The sequence below is a fragment of the Musa acuminata genome, chromosome BXJ2-9 (assembly GCF_036884655.1).
Source record: "Musa acuminata AAA Group cultivar baxijiao chromosome BXJ2-9, Cavendish_Baxijiao_AAA, whole genome shotgun sequence".
Taxonomy (NCBI): domain Eukaryota; kingdom Viridiplantae; phylum Streptophyta; class Magnoliopsida; order Zingiberales; family Musaceae; genus Musa; species Musa acuminata.
The window spans coordinates 8,290,124-8,300,764 of record NC_088346.1 but is presented as its reverse complement, the minus strand read 5'-3'; the positions used below and the strand labels follow the sequence as shown (position 1 = coordinate 8,300,764).

The 10,641-nt window shown below is 44.9% G+C and overlaps 1 protein-coding gene across 1 annotated transcript; it reads left to right on the top strand.

Moving 5' to 3' along the window:
• Positions 1–1,496: 1,496 nt before the first annotated feature.
• LOC103997704 (probable L-type lectin-domain containing receptor kinase S.5) lies at positions 1,497–4,474 on the top strand. Its single transcript, XM_009419010.3, has 2 exons — positions 1,497–2,827; positions 3,207–4,474. Exons 1-2 carry the CDS (start codon positions 1,543–1,545, stop codon positions 4,061–4,063), a joined length of 2,142 nt encoding a protein of 713 aa, XP_009417285.2. The 5' UTR covers positions 1,497–1,542; the 3' UTR covers positions 4,064–4,474.
• The last annotated feature ends 6,167 nt before the right edge of the window (positions 4,475–10,641 follow it).

The window sequence follows — 10,641 nt, the reverse complement described above, 5'->3', positions numbered from 1 at the left end:
ACATTGGGTTTTTCACGTTAAAAAGATTTGGTCTGACTGTGTGATTGATTTATTGCTCTATTGTTTATGCTGTGGTTTTTAATATCAAGTTGGTATTTTGATGAGGAACCTATTTTGATACACAAAGAGGGAAAAGAATTATTCCGCATTAACAGGTTTCTTCCCAACAGATTTCTCCTCTTCTATTACAAGTCACAACATGATTCATTACAAGTCAAAGTAATCCATCGAGAATCATATAGATTTTTGGCAACAATTCTCCATCAAAGCTCTCTTTCTCCCTAACAAAAAGAATCCATCGTGAAGCTAGAATTGCTGCTTTCTCTTTTCCTTTCTTTTTTTGAAGATCACATCAGTAAGACAATGATCCCAGGTCATTAAATAAAGAGATAGAGAAAGTCATATCATTATATGTATATATTATCTGGTGGATGTCAATGACATCTCAAGAAGTTTGGTTCAATTCCATGCTGCGTAGGCAATTGACATGAGATGATCAAGAGAATGACTCAAGTGTACATAAAAAAAATCTATCAAATAATAATAATTCGTGAGCTAAAATATTCTCCCTTAGATCTATTACTTTAACAATAAGATGACTATCATACTAGTTGGTCTCACATCCTTTGTGCTGATCAGATAGCCATTTGATGAGATGTGATTGAAAGAGAACTTCTCCCTTTTAACATATATTTCTTTTCATGACGTTGCAATAGATGAAGTCTGAATCTAGAGTCGGAGCTTCTCTGTGATGCATATTTCGTAATATTCCTCTTACTTTTGCATTGGTATGAAGCCCGGCCTGACCAAGAAGAGGACAAGTTGAGACCACAAAAAGAAGGAAGCATTCAAAAGATGACTCACGAGAGAATAGTTTCACGAGTTAGATTGCACACCACAAGAAGCCCGGCCTTCAAATTTACTTGGTTTATAGGCCTTCCGAAATGAATTCTCTTTCATGCCTCGGCACAGTCTCTTTTTCACAGTCTTCATCAGCATATATCAATCGATTCACATAATTTGCAATTCCTAATTCCCAATTTTGCAAGCCATTTCTGTGGTGCTTTCTTTCTTATGGCTTCATCTCCTCTCGAATTGACAAACAAAGTTATTACATGCATATTAATTAAAGCACGACAGACGCAGACGGCGGCCTTTATCTCATGGCGGAGATTCCAACCTCTTTCCTTTCCTTATTTGCATTGGGCGAAACGTTTGCCGCTGCCTCTCTATTCCATCACCACTATTTGATTTTGATTATTATTATTAACGATCTGATCTCTCTCTAAGTTTATCTCGCGGAGTCATTTGCAGCGGGGAAGAAAGAAAAACGTGAGCTAACTCGAACCAAGTCAGAACGTTGAATGCGGAAAATGATGTGCGAACGAACGGAATGAGGCCACAACAAACGGAAATAGTAAAAGAAAGGAAAAAATAAATAGTTGTGAAGGAACCTTCTTGTGCCAGCCGGTATAAAAGAAACAATCCACCCTTTTCTCCTCCGCATTGTTTTGTGTTTCATTGGCTGTGCTCCTCAAGAGTATGAGCTATTCCCCTCGTCCGGCCGTGCTCCGCCTCCCTTCGGCCACCGTCTTCGCCCTCTTCTTCCTACCCCTTCTCCTTCCTTCCGCCCGATCTCAGCTTATCAACACCACAATCATCTCCAACAAGACCTACTCCACCTACACCTTCCGCTCCTTCTATAGCGTCAACAACAACACCAATCTCCTCCTCCTCAAGGACGCCGACCACAGCCAGGGTGCCCTCCAGCTCACCCCGGACAGCAGAAATCAGATAAGCTTCCTTCTCAACAAATCCGGCCGCGTCTTCTTCACCACCCCTTTCCGACTTTGGGAATATCGGCTTTCCCCTTCCGACAACACCACCAAGTATGTTGCCTCCTTCAACGCCTCCTTCAACATCAACGTCTTCCGGTCCGAAGGCACCATCCCCGGTGAAGGCCTCGCTTTCCTCATAGCCTCGATCCCGGAGGCGCCGCCGCCCGGGAGCGAGCACGGCTACCTCGGCCTCACCAACGCCACCCTGGATGCCAACCCCGACAACCGCTTCGTGGCCGTCGAGTTTGACACCGTGAAGCAGGAGTACGACCCAAATGATAATCACGTCGGCCTCGACATCAACTCTGTCAACTCCACCGTCACGGCCAATCTAAGCTTTCTAATAGCCCCGGTAAATGCCACCATCTACACCGTATGGGTGGACTACGACGGAGTCAGCCGCCACATGTGGGTGCACATGGCGATCGTGGGCGACCCGAAGCCATCCGCCGCGGTCCTCAGCTCCCCACTTGACCTCAGCGATTACCTAACCCAGTACTCCTACTTCGGCTTCTCAGCGTCGACGGGAACGAACTACGAGCTCAACTGCGTGCTATCCTGGAATCTCACGGTGGAGATGATCCCCGATGATAAGAGTCGCATGCCGACATGGAAGCTGGCCGTGATCGTCAGCAGCGGCGTGCTGGCCGTCATGATACTGCTTGCAGCGCTCTTGGTGGGGCTGTACGTGAGGAGGAGAAAGGTGGGGGACGGTCCGAGCGCGGTGGTACTAGGAATGCTGAAAAGTCTTCCAGGGACGCCGAGGGAGTTCGAGTTCAAGGTGCTAAACAAGGCGACCAACAACTTCGACGAGAAGATGAAGCTGGGGAAAGGGGGGTTCGGGGAGGTGTACAAAGGCATGCTGCCGGGTGAAAACAAGGCGGTGGCGGTGAAGAAGTTCTCCAGGGCTAACAGCCGGCAGGACGACTTCCTCAAGGAGCTCACCATCATCAACCGCCTTCGCCACAAGCATCTCGTCCCTCTTGTTGGTGAGCTGTCTGCTTGTCCTCATCTTCCCTTCCTCTGCTTCACAATTTGCTCTGATTCGTTTGTTTACTGTTACCATATTTTTTATTGTTTTTTTGGGTGGAGGGTGATAAAAGGAATAGGTAGTCCCATTGATTCCGATGCCAATTTGCTCTCTTTCCGGGGAGTCGGTGGAAATGCTCTGCATATGTCAGAGTCCACAAAGAAACATTTTTCTTGTTTTTGTTTTTGTTTGAATAGAGTTGCTACTAAGCTTGCGTGCTTGAGCAAACCTCCTTCATGATTAAGTAAATTTGACCATTATAAAACTAGTAAATCCACGTAGCATTGATTGAGCTGAGCCGGACAGATCTTTTCAACTGAACCGTGAGATGAATGCAGGATGGTGCCACACAAGCGGGATGCTGCTCCTCGTGTACGACTATATGCCGAACGGTAGCCTGGACCAGCACCTCTTCGAGGGACCAGACATGCCAATCTTGAACTGGGAGCGGCGGTACAACGTGATCACCGGCGTCGCCTCCGCCCTCCATTACCTCCACGACGAGTACGAGCAGAGGGTGGTGCACCGGGACCTCAAGGCCTCCAACATCATGCTCGACGCCAACTTCAACGCCCGCCTAGGTGACTTCGGCCTCGCTCGCGCCCTCGAAACCGACAGGACATCCTACGCCGAGATGGAGCTGGGCGGCGTCCCAGGCACGATGGGGTACATAGCCCCGGAGTGCTTCCACACCGGCAAGGCGACCTGTGAGTCCGACGTCTTCGGCTTCGGCGCCGTCGTGCTCGAGGTCGTGTGCGGCCGCCGCCCCCGTAGCGACATCGCAGGCTTCAAGTTCCTCTCCGACTGGGTGTGGAAGCTCCACCGCGAGGGGCGCGTTCTCGAGTCCGTCGACCCCAGGCTGGAGGGGGACTACGTCCCGGCGGACGCCGAGCGGCTCCTCCTCCTGGGTCTGGCATGCAGCCATCCCAGTCCCGGGGAGCGGCCCAAGATGCAGACAGTCGTCCAGATCGTCTCCCGGGCAGTGGCGCCCCCGGCGGTTCCGCACTTCAAGCCGGCGTTCGTGTGGCCGTCGGGCCCCGTCGAGGAGGGCGACGCGGGGCCATCAAGCCGGTTGACCAGCACCAGCTCCGCCGTGATGTCCTCCTACTATGCGTCGTCAGCCGAGGCGACGTCACAGTACCTCAGCCAGGAAGGACAAGTGGGGTCCAGAGACGCGTCCATTTCCACGGTGTAACGCGATATCGAACGGTCAAAAAGTCAAGATATTAGATGACTGGGGAAATGGTGTAAATGGCGAGAGTTGGTGAGGAGCAAAATGACACGATCACCTCTTATCATGCGTAGCTGGTATTATAATCCTTCCCCCTCGTCGAGATCGCGAATGTGAAAGGGGGAACAGGGTGGGCCACGTGGATTAGAGCGACGACTGTCGGGTCTTTTCTTTTCCTTCTTTTCTCCTTTTTTTTATCTCACGTGGATCCCATCTTGGTCTGTCGTTTCCTTTTCGTTTCTTTGCACATGGGAGCATCGGAGCGGGCATTATTTGTCAGAGTGTGGTTGTTTACAGCTGGTTTGTAAGGATCGTTGCTGTCATTTGTGTTTGCAGCTCATAAAGCAATAAATTATATCGTGATTCTGCTTCTAAGTTGTTCGATTTAATGAATTCTGATTAAATTATTCATGGCCTCCAAAATTTAGACGACTCGACGCTCAAGAGTTGATATTTGTCCACTTCGTTACGATTAGGAAGATAATTTAAATTTGATTAGGAATTAGAGTCAGGTGCTAATTTATTGATTATTTCTTTTTTAATGAATAGTTAAAAGGTTTGTTTCTAACAGCTGTTATACCCATTTTCATTAATCATGCTTTACAAATTAATAGAATCCTGTGGACGAATCATTCGGAACTCGTCACGGGAACAAAGGGTCAACGGCAGACACCTTAGAAGCAGACTCACGTCGTGGGGTTCCGTCAATAGTACTCGACAATCTTCCACTCGACAACTCAACCAGGGAGAAGGTAGGTGATTGATGTGGGATGACACGGTGTGAAAACGTGGCTTTTTAGACCACTTCTTTGGCTTATTATTTATTCTCTTTGAGAAAGTCCAATGCTGGAGATGAGCATGCGAGGGATTGAGTTTTGACCCTCGAGGCCAAGAGGAGGAACGGTCAGCGCAGCCACGTTCGAGACGTTCCGTGACCTCCTTCTCATCGTAGCCATCGACGAATGAGGAGCTCTGCAAGTTGATTGTGACGTCGACTGATCCGTACAAGAAATCCCCACTGGTGGTCGTCAGTCCATTAAGAAGATTACTCTCCGATGCCACTTACGTCGATTGCCTCGGTCAATCTTTTTGTGGCCTCCCGTCGACGACGCAGCTTCGCTCCGTTTTCCTCTATGTTCTTTCGCTTGATGCTATATTGCCCTCTTCCTCGTGCACCGATCGATCGATCGGTGATTCTGCAGCTAGCTTTTATTTTTTCTTATTTAATATGAGATCGTCGATTAAAATCAAAATTAAAATCATTAATTCTGTTTCATAAAAGTTAAAGAATCGAAGTCGAATCATCAAGGACTGATTAGTAGATGATTGGCTAAGCCGGTCAAAGTTCATACCGCGGAATACATGGACTCGGCTTCCATGGTGGGGGGCCACTTAAGTTCGAAGTGCTTGGTTCAATTTTCCACGTCCATTGCTCCGATAACGATTGAAATGGGATCCATTCTGGTCACCTGTCGAGACCACTTGTGTCGCTCGAGCATCTATCCAATTGTGTTTTGACATGATGATAGCAGGGTCGGAAGGAGAGCTCGCAAACCCTTGAATAAATAATAGAGTAATTTATGGCCTTCTAAAGACTTGACTGTTTGCCCCTTTGATAGAGGTCGGGAGCACTTAGAAAACCTGGAATACTTGTTGTCTTGCCTCGCAGGATCAATTTCTTCGGAGAATTCATGAAGTTCGAGTGAAGCTTCCTATCAGAGAGTTGTAAATTTGTCGGACCTCCAAAGCATGTCTGCCCAAACTATTCTTCAAGATGAAGCTATTATTCCACAATGGTCTAACTTGATTTCCGAGATAATCGATTGCGACGACGGCCGACCACGCAAAAGAAACTGGTGCTGGCGGCTCCTTCCTTTAAATTTCCTTTACATTGCTCGCTTTCTTCCCTTCTTCTTCTTCTGATGCACGTAGGTCACACTTCTTTGATCGAGGACGGAGCAACATCCACTAATACAATAATTCCAGATGTCAATTCACTGCCATGATTGATGATACTTTGCGTCTCTCTCTCTCTCTCTCTCTCTCTCTGTGGGGTTTAGATCATCGAGTTAGCACTTGCTCATGTATTCGAAAGATAAAAGCCCATCAAACTGTCGGTGCAGACGGCAGATCAGGCGTCCAATTATGAAGTGATCTTTGCATACATGTAAATATTATTTGCCTTTATTGGGCCACCGAGTACTGGTGAAGGCCGAGGAAACCAAAGAGACTCGCCCTGGCGTTGGTTCTCAGCAACGACGTCCTTTCCAATGTCGATCACGCCTCGGTGCAAGGCCCGTGGTTGACAACCAACAAGAGGTGGCCCTCAGGCATGTCGTGTACATAAAAGTTTGCTGGATTTGCTGCTATCATGATCTATCATACTTGGTTGTTGCGTATAGCGTTGCTATAGAATCCACGTTGATGTTTTCTTTGGCCAAGACATGAATTGATCTTGTGTGCAGGCACTCATGCTCATTAGAACATTAGACATGGGGTTACGATAGGGTTATACTCTAAACAAGAGAACAGAGCACATGTAAATGTAATCTTTTTTAAAATAGTAGTAATAAGATACTATTAGTTTAAGATAAATCAAATAAAGAAGAAAAATATCAAGATAAAAAAAATAAAATTTTATTAAACTTCCCAAGAAAAAAAATATCTAGATTTTGAACGACTCTTAGGCTTGAGTCTTATAAACATGTAGAATAACAATTTAAACTAAGAGACCTTTGTCTTTGTAACTCTATTGAATCAACTTATTTAAAAATAAAAGATAAAAATTTAATTCAAAATATAATACTTTATATCTTAGCACTCTATTTAAAGAATATTTTTAGACATGTCCCCGTTTGTTTTGAAAATTTCAAACAGTCCCTTGAAGAGAGAATAAAGATGTCTATGACTTCTATTGAATCTCGGATTTTGATGATGAAGTCAATTGTCATTTATTGTCTAAATGTATGTATTGAGATAAGTGTGCAGGATTAACTACGATGAAAGTAAGACATGCAGCAGGAGTTGCGCCGGAGTCATGATAATGATCACGTTGGGAGTTCGAGAGCTTGACGGAAGTTCGGATAGTCGTCGGAGGTTCTACGGGAACAAATCCGAGAAGTCCAGAAGCTTGCCAAAGGAGCTCGTCGGAACTTGCCATGTGGATCGTCGCAAGTCTAGGAGTTTGCCGAAAGTCCGCAGGAGGATCACCGAGGGTTTGTCGGATGATCGACGGAAGTTCGCCAGAAACTCGTCGGAAGAAGCGATTGACGCACCGGAGCAAGCTGCAGAATATGTCTTAGGAAATAATCGTAGTTAGCACATTGATTAAGTTAGAAATGGGAAGTGATCTCATTAGCTTAATCTGGGGGCAATTGGGCCCCTGAAGAACTCAAATTGGGTCGAATGTATCAACCCATTCGGACCCAAGTTGCTGTGGGAGGTGCAATCGCCTAGGCAGGGAGGTAGCACCGCCCAGGCTATGTCTCCCAACGAGACTAGGTGGTGCAACTGCCCCAGCCAAGAGGTTCAACTGCCCAGGGCTCAGTCTCCGAGTGAGACTGGGCGGTGCAACCTCCTATGTCAGGAGGTAGCACCGGTAGAGCTCAAGTTTCGAGCTCTGCCAAGCAGTGCAACCTCTCCGGTCAGGCGGTGCAACTGCTTGAGCTCGGTCTTCGAGCTCTGGCAGAGAGGTGCAACCGCCCCTGATAGAGGTGGCACCGCCTAGAGGCTCAGTCTCTGAGCTTTGCCAGGCGGTGCAACCTCTCCAGTCAGGAGGTGCAACCGCCTGATCCCGGAATTTCGGGATTTGATGGTTTTGAGCTCCAAATTTGAACTGGGTTGGGGCCTATAAATACCCCACCCATTCAGCACAGAAAACATAAGAACACACACCGAAATCTTGATCTTTTCTATGATTCTTAGAGCTCAAAATTGTTGTTAAGGCCTAAAGTTCCCATCCCTCTGTTCTTCAAGCTTTGAGTTGTAAAGAGAGGAGAGAAAGGTTCTGTAAGGGTTGTCTCCTGAGCCCGTCAAAAGGAGTGAAACTGTAAAAGGGCAGTTGGCCTTCGCCTATTGAAGGAAGGCCTCTAGTTGACGTCGGTGACCTCGTCGGTGGAGGAAGCCAAAAGTGGAGTAGGTCAAGACTGACCGAACCACTCTAAATATCTGGTTTGCTTTTACTTTGAGCACTTTATCATTACTGCAAACCTCCTACATAGCTACTGCCCTCTGCGCTTTTACAAACAAAGCTCTAAGTTCTGATCTTTCCGAATCTGCATTTAGACGTAAATCGGTGTTTTCATACGATCATTACACTGCAGTTTACGTTTACGTTTTGATTCCATTTATAACTGCAAACTGCCTTCTGCGCATTCATAAAACGCTTCTCAAAGTTTAGAATCTACTTTTAGACGTAAAACTACGTTTAGACGTAAAACTATGTTTAGACGTAAAACTGCGTTTAGACGTAAAACTACGTTTAGACGTAAACTACGTTTAAACGTAAAACTATGTTTAGACGTAAACTACGTTCAGACGTAAAACTGTGTTTAGACGCAAACTACGTTTAGACGTAAAACTACGTTTAGACGCAAACTGCGTTTAGACGTAAACTGAGTTTACACGTAAACTGAGTTTAGACGCAAACTACGTTTAGACGCAAACTGCGTTTAGACGTAAACTGTGCTTAATCTTAAGTTATCTTAGAATCAGCTTTTACATCGAAATCGTTTTTATTGAACGAACGCAGCTTTCGTTTTTAATCGCAGAAAGATTTCCATTGCACTAATTCACCCACCCCCCCTCCATTGCCCTCTTAGTGCTCTCGATCCTAACAATTGGTATCAGAGCCCGGTTAACTCTCAAACGGATTAAAACCCAAGAGAGATGACTTACGCCGGAAACCAAGAGGGTCATTCTATTACACGTCCACCCATGTTTAATGGGACGGACTACACCTATTGGAAGACCCGAATGAGGATTTTTCTTATTTCTATGGACGTTGAACTTTGGAATCTTGTCGAGAATGGTTTTTCAAAGTCTTCTCTTCCAATGATCGATTGGAATGATTTGGAGAAGAAGGCTTTCGCTCTTAATGCAAAGGCTATGGATGCCTTATTTTGCGCACTTGATATGAACGAGTTTAATCGTGTTTCGATTTGTGAAACTGCATTTGATATTTGGCACACACTCGAAGTGACTCATGAAGGCACAGGTAGAGTGAAAGAGTCAAAAATCAATCTTTTATTACACTCTTTTGAACTTTTCCGGATGAAACCGAGTGAGACTATTGGCGACATGTTTACCCGTTTCACGGATGTCGTCAATGGTCTAAAAGGACTCAGAAAAAGTTTTTCGGATTTTGAGCTCGTAAATAAGATTCTAAGATCCCTTCCTAAGAGTTGGGATCCTAAAGTCACTGCTATTCAAGAGGCAAAAGATCTAAACAACTTCCCTCTTGAAGAACTAATTGGGTCATTAATAACCTACGAGATGACTTACAAAGCTCATGAAGAGCAAGAATACATCCTTCCAAAGAACAAGAAGGATATGACACTTAGAACTTTGGAAGGCCACTTGAAAGAAAACACAAGTGATGAGGACTGTAACGATGACTTGGCACTTCTAACAAGAAAATTTAAAAAATTCATTAAAAGAAATAAATTTAAGAATGATACTAAAAATAAACTTGAACCCAAGAAGGACCAAGTTATTTGCTATGAGTGTAAAAAATCGGGACACTACAAGAGTGATTGTCCCCGAGCCAAAAAGAGAACTACAAAGAAGAAGGCGCTCAAAGCAACATAGGATGATTCGAGCGTGTCCGAAGAAGAGGAGTCCAACACCGAGCAAGTTGCTCATTATTACGCCTTAATGGCCATCGGAGAGGAGGTAACAAATTTATTAAATGTAGATTTATCTTTCGATGAATTATTAAATGCTTTTCATGACTTATTTGATGAATACAAGATTATCAATAGAAAATATAAATTGCTAAAAAAGGAGCATGATAGTCTTACTTGTGATTTTGATAAGTTAAAAACTGAATATCATGATAGTTTAAATTCATGTATCAAATGCCATGATCTAGAAACTCTACAAAAAGAAAACCTGCTACTTAAGGACACCTTGAAGAAATTCGAGGTTGGTAGCAAGTCATTGAACATGATCCTTGCAAACAAGGATCACATTCCAAAAAGGAGTGGAATTGGATTTGTGAGAAGTCCTCACCTAAATCCAACCACCTTTATAAAAGGTCCCATCTTACATGCTCAACATAAGCCAAATGCAACTTTTGTTGCAAATTTGGACACAAGACGCATTATTGTCCATTCAAGAAAATTAGTCCAAATAAATTGATTTGGGTTCCTAAAGGAACCATGATAAACTCTATGCAACATGATAAACGATGTTGATCTATCTTTGAGGCACCCAAAAGGAAATGGATACCTAAAAATCATCCTTTCTTGTAGAAACCCACACCATCGCAAGCTAGGAGCAGGAGATGGTACCTTAATAGTGGATGCTCAAGGCATATGACC